The sequence below is a fragment of the Vulpes lagopus genome, chromosome 21 (assembly GCF_018345385.1).
Source record: "Vulpes lagopus strain Blue_001 chromosome 21, ASM1834538v1, whole genome shotgun sequence".
Classification (NCBI taxonomy): Eukaryota; Metazoa; Chordata; class Mammalia; order Carnivora; family Canidae; genus Vulpes; species Vulpes lagopus.
This window is the reverse complement of record NC_054844.1, coordinates 40,399,053-40,411,014: the sequence shown is the minus strand read 5'-3', so window position 1 is coordinate 40,411,014 and position 11,962 is coordinate 40,399,053. Positions and strand designations below refer to the sequence as shown.

The 11,962-nt window shown below is 57.8% G+C and overlaps 1 protein-coding gene across 2 annotated transcripts; it reads right to left on the bottom strand.

The window, feature by feature from the left end:
* Positions 1-437: 437 nt before the first annotated feature.
* DNAJC22 (DnaJ heat shock protein family (Hsp40) member C22) lies at positions 438-5,692 on the bottom strand. 2 transcript variants are annotated; one of them, XM_041735330.1, is made up of 3 exons: positions 5,591-5,692; positions 3,528-4,483; positions 438-2,483 (listed from the first exon to the last, which is right to left on the bottom strand). In XM_041735330.1, exons 2-3 carry the CDS (start codon positions 4,365-4,367, stop codon positions 2,304-2,306), a joined length of 1,020 nt encoding a protein of 339 aa, XP_041591264.1. In that variant the 5' UTR covers positions 4,368-4,483; positions 5,591-5,692; the 3' UTR covers positions 438-2,303. The 2 variants fall into 2 exon arrangements, with proteins under 2 accessions (XP_041591264.1, XP_041591265.1); XM_041735331.1 differs by having other exon boundaries at positions 2,364-2,499.
* Positions 5,693-11,962: the final 6,270 nt, after the last annotated feature.

Below are 11,962 nucleotides of genomic sequence, written 5' to 3'. Positions count from 1 at the left end.
GAAGCGTAAATTGCTATAATCTTTTCTAGAAGTAACCTGATACAGTATCAATGAAAATTTAAACCGTACATTCTTGGGGTGCCTGGGTAGCTTAGTCGGTTAAGCATCTTATCAGCCCAGGTCATGAACTCAGGGTCCTGGGATCAAGCCTCAGGTTGGGCTCTGCACTCATCGGGGAGTCTGCTTCTCCCTCTGCCCCTCCCTCTGTTCCTGTGCTCTCTCTCTCTCTCTCTCTCTCTCTCAAATGAATAAATAAAATCTTTAAAAATAAAAATAAAATAAAATATACATTTGTTTGACCCTACATTATCACTTATTGGAACCTAGCCTCAAAAAAACAAAAAGCACCAATACACATTTAAAGAGATTTATTGTAGTTGCTCATGTTGAAAGAACAAAAACTGCTCATCGATAGCTCCTATTTGAATAAATTAAAATACAGTCATATTTTTGTAACAAAAGCTAATAACAAAATTTGAGAACAGTAAAATAATTTTCCAAATCAAGTAAAACCCTTAATCATTCTTTTGTCTCTTTTTCCTAATAGACTATTTTTAATATATTTACATTTTGCAGAAATAGTACTACATATCATAATAAGTTAGCAATCAATAGCCTAGAAAATGCCTCATTAAAATTCCATGTGATAATCTGACAAATTATTAGTGTTTTTCAGAAGAAGTATATATCAATTTGAGGAACTTTAAAAAGGTATAAAAGTTAACTTGATCTTATAAATCCATTGGCAAAAATTTTTTAAGTTTTTTAATATATGAATACAAAGAAAAAAATCTACAAATTTAATTCTTCTCAATTGGTCTGAACATATTTCATTTTAATCTGCAAGGAATGTTAGCCAAAATAATTCTACTTTTTAAAAAAATATATACATCCTCAGAGTTAATTTCCAGGAAAATAAAAAAAGCTTTAAGGATGTACACAAACACAAAAGAGCAAGAAAGCTGGAGTAAAGGTATATAATTTTAACATCATGCTCCTGTAGATCCTAGACTGTTTCTTCCACACTTGGCTGGTTACATAGGAATGAAATAAGACCCTGTTGAGATGCTCAAGCTGCTAGTTCCCTAGGGTTTCCCTAAAGTCCCCATAAAGGCACATGAGATATAAAATCATGAATTTTTCCATAAGTCCCTATAAAATAACTTCATCTATCCTTTCTCTAATGTTCCAGTGCATTCTATTTATACTTCTTGACACTTGGTTCAAAACACTGAAGGAGGCAAGCTTCGATACCTGTGTATGTTATATCCCCCACCAGATGGAAAACTCCTAGGCAGCAAAGTATGTAGTCCAGAGTCATACCCCAAGTTTTGGGAATACCTGGGAACACCTGGGTGGCTCAGTGGTTGAGCGTCTGCCTTCGGCTCAGGGCGTGATCCCGGAGTTCCAGGATGGAGTCCCACATCGGGCTTCCTACATGGAGCCTGCTTCTCCCTCTGCCTATGTATCTGCCTCTCTCTGTGTGTCTCTCATGAATAAATCAATAAAATCTTTAAAAAAAAAAAAAAAGTTTTGGGGACACCTGAGAATTCAGCCAGTCCAACCACCCATATAAAATCTGAGTACTCTCAAAGAAATTTTAAAAATAAATAAATAATTAAAAAGAAAAAAATCTGAGGACTCTCTACAAGACTTTATGAAGCCGAAGAATTTGTGATGGGGGTACAACCCCCCCACACACAGCAGTTAGTTCCTTCTTGGGAAAAGGATAGCTTCTAGTAAAGCTCTCCTATAAATGGAATTAAGATATTTTTCTGAAATTTTAAAATTTAACCCCTCTCTTACCCATTGGTAATCTACAGGATAGATCAAATCCCTACTGTTACAGTACAACTTATGAAATACTAGAACCTTCATATTTTCTCTTCAATCTCCTAACTCAATGCTTTGTATAAAAGAAAGAAGGAAAGAAAAAAAGAAAGAAAGAAAGAAAGAAAGAAAGAAAGAAAGAAAGAAAACAAAACTCATCAATGTACCAGGGTGGAGCACGGTAGAATATTCTCCAAAAGATATTTTATTAGTTTTATAATATGCCTTTCATTCCACTATCTGATATTAAGAAGAAACTGTCAGGAATACAATAATGAGAATTCAGAAATTCACAACATAAACACACTCTTCTACCACAATAGCTTTCTTACTCCTTTAAGTTTTTCTCATCCCCACTGCAAGCAGTTTCTTTAACGCTGTTGGGATGACCCACATGGACAAAGCTGAGCTGGGACAAGCTGCCTGGCTCTGCCAGGAAGAGTCCATCCCCAAAGGGAAATTTCTTCTCACCTTCAGGATCCCCTGAGCTTTCTGGGCTGACTCAAGACTTCATAGGCAGCCTGAATCTCCAGGAAATGCCTCTGAGCCTCCTCAGTCCGGTGCCGGTTGTGGTCAGGGTGCCAGATCTTCACAAGCTCTCGGTATCTTCCATGTATTTCTTCATCCGTTGCCCCCTCAGAGAGATTCAAAACCTTAGGGAAACAGAATCTGACAAGTTAGAATTCCATAAGTTTCAGAGCACCTGGGCTTCTCCCCACTTCCTTGCTAAATCAGACTGTGCTATCTCTGGAGTTGGCTTTTACTTGCCTGAGAGAGAGGCCCAGAGCCTCAGATTAGAATTCCAGCCTTCTGAAACACGGGCTAGCTCTCCATCTAGCCTTGAATCACAGCTGCCCATTTTCTAACCTGGCATTTCACATCCCTGACAAGATCCCTTCCTTGCAAGAGAAATAAGCATATATATCCACCAAAGACATGTATGAGAATGTTCCCAGCAACTTTATTCAGAATGGTCCCAAATTGGAACTAACCCAAATGTCCATTAACAGCAGAGTGGATAGATAAGGTGTAGTATATTCATACAATGGGATGAATATACAACAATGGAAACAATTTATAGTTTTAAGAGTTTTTATTCATAGTGCATGAAACAGTATGAATAAATCTCACAAGCACAATGTTGAATGAAAGAAGCCAGACATGGGGCATGTGAAAGCAACATGTGATTCCTAATGTCAGGGTTGTGAGTTCAAGCCCCATTTAGGGATGGAGCCTACTTTAAAAATAAAATAAATTAATTTTAAAAATAAAGAAGTCAGACATAAAAGATACATATGGAATGATTCCATTTATATGCGGTTCAAGATGGGGAAAAACTAATCTATGGTGACAGAAGTCAGAATAGAGTCACTCCAAGCGATACAAGGCAACCTTCTTTGTGCTGGATATATTCTATACTTTGATTTGAGTGGTGGTTACATACATGTATACATAAAACCTATATGCTTTATATATCTCAATAAAAAGTAAACAATGTATCCTTTTCCCACTCACTATTGGAGCCTTTGTGCCTTCACCCATTGCACACAGAAGCTCAAAGAAACCAGGACACCCTTCTAGGGCCTGACCCACCAGATGTGAAAATGGTAGTTCCCCATAAGGGCATTCTCTCCAATGAGGCTTAGCTTGACTCCCAGAGCTGTCCCGGACAGGAATGAGAGGGAACGAGGCCTTACCTGGTAGGCCAGCTGACGCTTCTCATCCTGAAAACTGCTAACAAACTCATAGAGCTTCTCCCACTCCTGGAAGTAGCCGCTGCTGAACCCAGGATCCCCCACCAGCAGCCTCCAGATCCGGTAAGGCAGAAGGAGGACAGACTCCGTGAGGCGGCCAACAAGGGGGAAGAAGCTGAACCAACTCAGGAAGGAGCCAAGGGTTTCTGCCACATAGCTGAGGGTGGCAGCTGTGTTGCAAAAGATGCTGTAGGCTAGAGGGCCTGTGAAAGCAAGGTAAGCCAGGCCCAGGCGATAGAGTCGAACACTGAGTGATTCCGACCCAACTGAAGCTTTGTAGCGGCGATGCTTCTGGGCTGTAATGCTGGCAGCCAAGCTAATGGGCAGGATGGCGATGGGGCGGCCATAGAAGATAGGAGAAGTAAGAAATGCTGCCCCTAGAGTATTCTTAAAGTCTGAGGTCTGGTTGCCAACAGCAGCCACCAGCAAGACCCCTAAGCCAACTGCCAGTGGGAGGCCCACAATATAGAAGTTGGCCATGAAAGAAAGGCTAATGAGAGCCACCAGGCCAAAATAGATGCCCACCATCATCTGGGCGACAAAGCGAATAAGACTCGGAGGGGGTGTCCTGCCTCCTGAGCTCTGTCTCTGCCCCTGGGTTCTGTTGGCCTGAGCCACAAAACTTGGGAGCTTCCAGAACTCCCAGAGCCAGCCCACCCCACCACCCCCCAGGGTAAGCATCCAGAGCAGTGCATGACTGTCCCGCCCCAGGTACAGGTGGTGGAGCCCAGCAGGGCCCCCTACAGCCCACAGGGCATAGGTCACCAAGAGCCCCTTGGCCATCCTCTAGGGAAAGGGTGTCAGGTCAAGTTCAAAGGCACTTGACATTGCCCAGAATGCAGAAATCTGGGATCCTCTGCGAGAATCATGGCTGTCATGGTCAGAGTCATCCTTAGACCCTAAGAGAGAAAAAAAGCAATAGTAAGACTACATCCAGGTCCCAACCCAGCAAACCATTTCTCCTTCCAATGATAATCAAGTGCAGATCTTCCTGATTGTTCCTGAAATGTGGATTCTCTCTTTGGTCTGGCATCTCGTTCCTGTTTTTTACATGCATAGCAACTCCAAATGTAGGGGAGAAAAATGTCTTTTTTTTTTTTTAAGATTTTATTTATCCATTCATGAGAGACAGAGAGAGAGAGGCAGAGACACAGGCAGAGGGAGAAGCAGGCTCCATGCAGGGAGCCTGGCGCGGGACATGATCCCGGGACTCAAGGGTCATGCCCTGGGCTGAAGGCAGGCACCAAACCGCTGAGCCACCAGGGATCACCGAGAAAAATGTTTTTAAATGCTTTCATTTGATTTAGAACCCAGCACAGGCACAGAAAAGCAGCAGCTTTTCAGATCACCAACTCCTGGAATGCCTTATGGGGGAGTGGAGTGGACAGGAGTGAATAGAATGTTCTTCTAAAGTTCCTACACATTTTGAAAGTCCCCTGTCCCGGGCAGCCCAGGTGGCTCAGCAGTTTAGCACTGCCTTTGGTCCAGGGCATGATCCTTGAGACCCGGGATCGAATCCCATGTCAGGAGCCTGCTTCTCCCTCTGCCTGTGTCTGTTCCTCTTTCTTTCTCTCTCTCTCTCTCTCTCTCTCTCTTTCTTCTCTCTCTCTCTCTCTCTCTGTCTCTCATGAGTAAATAAATAAAATCTTAAAAAAAAAAAAATCTCCTGTCCCTCCCCAGCATTCCTCACCTCCCACTATGGGCTGCCCTCAGACACATGGGCAAGGTTTCAGCCCCTCTCCAACCTTTCCATCTCTCCAAGCCACGAAATCTTCCCATCAGTCAAACTTGGAAGAGGTCTTGAGGTCCCTCTACTTAAACAGCTCTGGAAAACCAACCTATTGACCTCGTCCCTGGCACCCTGCAAAGGCGGCCTTGGAGTCTCTCCAAAGAGGCCGGATGAACACCAGATGCCAAGTGTGCCTGCCCCTATCTCCCCCCTACGTAGAGTGGGCCTCAAGACCACCAGCCAGTCCACCAGCTAGTCCCAGGGTGCGCGGCCATACCTGGGTACCCGGCTCCCAGACCCCGTCACACCAGGCATCTCCTTTGACTACAGAGGCAAAATGGCCCTTCTCACTCGGCTCCCACTTCCATCCCAATGGACTTTGTCTTTCTGTGTTTGCTGTGTCACGGAAGTGGGGCCGTCAGGGTCAGGCTCCTCCCTAAGCACCCCCACCCCCACCCCCGCGCCTCGGCCTCCTCGCGATCACCTTTCAGCCTCGGGATCCTCTCGCCCGCCCTTTGGGGCCAATTCGGTTTAAGGCTTCCAGGGCGAATCCAGCCTCCCCCCACCTCGCTCAGGGGGGCAGGCGCCTCTGCACCGCGGCACCGCCGCCACCAGGTGGCGCTGCCGCTCAAGGCCGGGCGGGGCGGGGCGGGGCGGGTCCCCCGACTCACCTTGTCCAGTTGCGGGGCAAAGCCGCCCGGAGCGGTCCGCTATAACGCAGAAAGAGGCCTTTGATCGCCCTTTTCCAATCCTACAAACGAAAGGGTGACTTGTCCCTCAGCTCAGGGTGCGCTCTCCTCCTACTCCGTTGTCTTTCCAGGCTGCCTTGGATGGCTCCACTTCCCAATTCCTCTAAGGCTGACTTCACTCACGGGGAGGCCCCAGAGGGGACCCCCAGCCCCCGAGTTTGCCTCCTTAGACCCCCTCGGGGCCTGCCAATCGGGAACATTACATCTAGACCTGAGCCTGAGGCCTGAGGGGGCCTCCAGATGTAGCGGGAGCCCGAGTCCGCTGTATCCTGAGGTCAACGGGCTCCAGGCAGAAACAGCAGCAGAATGGGACACGGGGTGAGGGGCGCGCCCTCGGGAGAGCGGAGAGGCAGGGAGGCCGCAGCCCCGGAGTCGTCGGGGCTCCTCCCACCTGGATGCTGGGAAGGAGCTGGGCTGCGAGAGCCTTCCCTTCAGTGCCCTGGGCTCCAAACCTGGCTCTGCTGCGCGACCTTGGCCAAGCCACGCCGCTCCTCGGGCCTGATTCCTCCTCTTAGAGGAAAGCCTGGGATCTCCAAGGTCCCCCAGCCTTGACTCGGGTTGGGGTGGGCCCGGGGGCCCTCGCCCCGCTCTCCTCCCCGCAGCGGACGGAGTGGTGCCTCGGTTGCTCCGCAGGCCGGCCCCGCGCCCCTGATCCCGGCCCGGGGAGGGAGCGCGGCTCGCCCAGGCGCCTGAGGGCCCCCAGAGGGGCCAGAGCTGGGAGGGGCCCCAGAGCCACGCGGGAGCCGCGGGCTGGGGGGCGCGGGCCGCTGGGCGCTGAATAATGAATGAGACTTAATTGGGCCCGCGCTGCGAGGCGGCGCGCTAAGCTCGGCAAACAGCTCGGGCGGCGGCGGCGCCGCTGGACAAACAAACTCGCTCCAGGCGCTGGAAAGCGGGGGTGGGGGAGGCCGCGGCGGAACCGGGAGGGAAGGGGCAGGCCGCCCGCCCACCCCCGCCCCGGCCCCGGCCCCGGCCCCGGCCCCACGCCCCGGCGGCCGGCTCGAGCCCCGAGGGACTGGCAGGCCCGGCCCGGGACGGGGTCGGGGGCGCGGGTTCTGGGCTCGATCCCCGCAAGCGAGGGCCGGGCGGGGAGGGAAGCGGAGGGTGCGCCGGGAGCCAGGGGCCCAAGGGCGACAGGACTGCGCGGAAAGGATGGAGAAACGAGTGGAGGGCGGAGGACACGGGAGAAGTGAGGGGAGGAAAAGCGCCCCGCGGGAGGGGCTGTCGAGGCGCTGCGGGCGGGAGAGGAGCCGCTACGGGGAGGAAAGGGAAGAGCGATGGAGGAAGACGCGGAGGGGGGCGCGAGGGGCCGGGAGGGGGAGAGCCGGAGAGGAGTCAAGGAGAGGGATGGGAGGTGACCGGAATGAGAACGAGGGGGCGGCGGGCGGGCGGGAGGCGCCCCTGCCTCCGCCTCGCCCCGCCGCGCTCCCGCCCCGCGCCCTCTCCAGCCGCCCGCGCTCACTTTGTCACAATTACGGGGCCGTCACTCGGCCCGGATTGTTTTCCCCAAATTGTTGTTCTATAAACTGGCGCGGGGTGGGGAGTGGGGGGATCCGACAAGCCGAAGCGGGAGGGGAGGGTCTGGACTGCGGCGGGGACGCGGCCGAGTGTGTCTACGCACGGGCGGGCGGCGGGCGGCGGGCGGGTGAACCCACAGACCTTCCCCGACCTCTGCGCGGGGCGCCGGCCTCGGGGCCCACCCGCTCTTCGCCTTCCCGCCCTTCTCAGCCTCGAAGGCCCCGGTTCCCCGACAGAGAACTGGGAGGATGGCGGGGCGGGGCAGGGGCCGCCAAGGGCCCAAACTTCGCTGCTCACTCCTTCTCTTTTGTTCTGGATGCCCTGGTCCCAGCGGGAGGGGGCCTCTCCCGGCTCAGCCGTCCCCAGAGCGCCCCGGAGCGCCTCGGACTCCCGCTGGAGGGCCGCACCGCCACCCCACCCACTCCCGCTGGAGGGCCGCACTGCCACCCACCCCACCCCACCCACTCCCGCTGGAGGGCCGCACTGCCACCCCACCCACTCCCGCTGGAGGGCCGCACTGCCACCCCATCCACTCCCAGTCGAGGCCCGCACTGCCATCCACCCCACCCCACCCACTCCCGCTGGAGGGCCGCACTGCCACCCACCCCACCTCACCCACTCCCGCTGGAGGGCCGCACTGCCACCCCACCCACTCCCGCTGGAGGGCCGCACTGCCACCCACCCCACCTCACCCACTCCCGCTGGAGGGCCGCACTGCCACCCACCCCACCTCACCCACTCCCGCTGGAGGCCGCACTGCCACCCCCACCCACTCCCGCTGGAGGCCCGCACTGTCACCCACCCCACCCCACCCACTCCCTCTGGAGGGCCGCACTGCCACCCCACCCACTCCCGCTGGAGGCCCGCACTGCCCACCCACCCCACCTCACCACTCCCGCTGGAGGGCCGCACTGCCACCCACCCCACCCCACCCACTCCCGCTGGAGGGCCGCACTGCCACCCACCCCACCCCACCCACTCCCGCTGGAGGGCCGCACTGCCACCCCACCCCACTCCCGCTGGAGGCCCGCACTGTCACCCACCCCACCCCACCCACTCCCTCTGGAGGGCCGCACTGCCACCCCATCCACTCCCAGTTGAGGCCCGCACTTGCCATCCACCCACCCCACCCACTCCCCGCTGGAGGGGTCCGCGCTGCCACTGCCACCCACCCCACCCCACCCACTCCCTCTGGAGGGCCGCACTGCCACCCCATCCACTCCCAGTCGAGGCCCGCACTGCCATCCACCCCACCCCCATCCACTCCCCGCTGGAGGCCCGCACTGCCACCCCATCCACTCCCAGTCGAGGCCCGCACTGCCATCCACCCCACCCCATCCACTCCGCTGGAGGGCCGCACTGCCACCCCACCCCACTCCCGCTGGAGGCCCGCACTGTCACCCACCCCACCCCACCCACTCCCGCTGGAGGGCCGCACCGCCACCCCACCCACTCCCGCTGGAGGGGCCGCACTGCCACCCACCCCACCCCACCCACTCCCTCTGGAGGGCCGCACTGCCACCCCATCCACTCCAGTCGAGGCCCGCACTGCCATCCACCCCACCCCACCCACTCCCGCTGGAGGCCCGCACTGCCACCCCATCCACTCCCGCTGGAGGGCCGCACTGCACCCACCCCACCCCACCCACTCCCCTGGAGGCCGCACTGCCACCCCATCCACTCCCGCTGGAGGGCCGCACTGCCACCCACTCCCACCCCACCCACTCCCGCTGGAGGCCCGCACTGCCATCCACCCCACCCCACCCACTCCCCCTCCCCTGGAGGGCCGCACTGCCACCCCACCCCACCCCGCTGGAGCCCGCACTGCCATCCACCCCACCCCACCCACTCCCTCTGGAGGGCCGCACTGCACCCCACCCCACCCCACCCACTCCCGCTGGAGCCCGCACTGCCATCCACCCCACCCCACCCACTCCCGCTGGAGGGCCGCACTGCCACCCCACCCCACCCACTCCCGCTGGAGGGCGCACTGCCACCCACCCCACCCCACCCCACCCACTCCCGCTGGAGGCCCGCACTGCCACCCCACCCCACTCCGCTGGAGGCCCGCACTGCCACCCCACCCACTCCCGCTGGAGGGCCGCACTGCCACCCCATCCACTCCGCTGGAGGCCCGCACTGCCACCCACCCCACCCCACCCCACTCCGCTGGAGGCCCGCACTGCCACCCCACCCCACTCCGTGGAGGGCCGCACTGCCACCCCACCCACTCCCGCTGGAGGGCCGCACTGCCACCCCACCCCACTCCGTGGAGGGCCGCACTGCCACCCCACCCACTCCCGCTGGAGGGCCGCAACTGCCACCCACCCCACTCCGCTGGAGGGCCGCAACTGCCACCCACCCCACTCCGCTGGAGGGCCGCACTGCCACCCCACCCACTCCCGCTGGAGGGCCGCACTGCACCCCACCCCACTCCGTGGAGGGCCGCACTGCACCCCACCCCACTCCGTGGAGGGCCGCACTGCCACCCCACCCACTCCCGCTGGAGGCCCGCACTGCCACCCCATCCACTCCGCTGGAGGGCCGCACTGCCACCCCACCCACTCCCGCTGGAGGCCCGCACTGCCACCCCACCCACTCCCGCTGGAGGGCCGCACTGCCACCCCACCCCACTCCGTGGAGGGCCGCACTGCCACCCCATCCACTCCCAGTCGAGGCCCGCACTGCCACCCCATCCACTCCCGCTGGAGGGCCGCACTGCCACCCCATCCACTCCCAGTCGAGGCCCGCACTGCCACCCCATCCACTCCCGCTGGAGGGCCGCACTGCCACCCCACCCACTCCCGCTGGAGGGCCGCACTGCCACCCCACCCACTCCCGCTGGAGGGCGCACTGCCACCCCACCCACTCCCGCTGGAGGGCGCACTGCCACCCCACCCACTCCCTCTGGAGGGCCGCACTGCCACCCCACCCACTCCCTCTGGAGGGCCGCACTGCACCCCACCCACTCCCTCTGGAGGGCCGCACTGCACCCCACCCACTCCCGCTGGAGGGCCGCACTGCCACCCCATCCACTCCCAGTCGAGGCCCGCACTGCCACCCCACCCCACTCCGTGGAGGGCCGCACTGCACCCCACCCCACTCCGTGGAGGGCCGCACTGCCACCCCACCCCACTCCGTGGAGGGCCGCACTGCCACCCCACCCACTCCCGCTGGAGGGCGCACTGCCACCCCACCCACTCCCGCTGGAGGGCCGCACTGCCACCCCACCCCACTCCGTGGAGGGCCGCACTGCACCCCACCCACTCCCTCTGGAGGGCCGCACTGCCACCCCACCCCACTCCGCTGGAGGGCCGCAACTGCCACCCACCCCACTCCGCTGGAGGGCCGCACTGCCACCCCATCCACTCCGCTGGAGGGCCGCACTGCCACCCCATCCACTCCCAGTCGAGGCCCGCACTGCCACCCACCCACTCCCGCTGGAGGGCCGCACTGCCACCCCACCCCACTCCGCTGGAGGCCCGCACTGCCATCCACCCCACCCCACCCCACCACTCCCGCTGGAGGGCCGCAACTGCCACCCACCCCACTCCGCTGGAGGCCCGCACTGCCACCCACCCCACTCCGCTGGAGGGCCGCAACTAGTAACCACTTCCTTCCCCAAGGCTCAGCAACTGGGTCTCCAGGCTTTGGAGAAAGCATCCACTACTCTCAGGAAGGTTTGAGAAGAGCTGATGTTTGGGGGTGGAGATGATGGAAAGGAGCACTTGTCCAGACCAGCATCCTCACAGTTAACATCTACCCCCCCCCCAGCAGCATACCTCAGCTGTCGCTGTGCACACTGCCATTTCTTATAGAACTGGAGAGAGAGCTGACAGCAAGTAGTGTTGGGGGGGGGCAGCACAGACAGGAAAGAAGAGGCTGCGGCTGATCCTCAGACACACACAACACACACAACCACTGACAAAATCAGGTTGACACATTCCTAACAGTGACCCACACTGTCACTGACTTCCACGTGTGAGTCACACTCATCAATCCCTGTCCTACACACCACCTCTGTGCGCACAGATAGGCACAATTCCTCCCAGGTCAGGCTGAAGCGCCCAGTCCTAAGGCCTCCCTACAGACCTTCTTGACGTTAGACCTTTAATCACCTAACCCAGGGAAAGGGCTTAGGATCCCGCCCCCGCTCCTCCAATTCTTCAACCAAAGCCAGCTCCAATGGTTAGGAGGCCGAGCTCAAAGAAGTCAAGTACCAGGGTCAAGGCAGAGAATTGGGAGCTGACCGGTCGGTGGGGCTATTAAACGCTTCCCTTACTCTCTCTCCTGTCACTGGCCTCTTTCCGGGCACGTCCACTCGCTGCTCGCCCGGCCCGCCATCCGCCTGTCAGTTGAGTAATGAATGCGCGCTCCGGGCC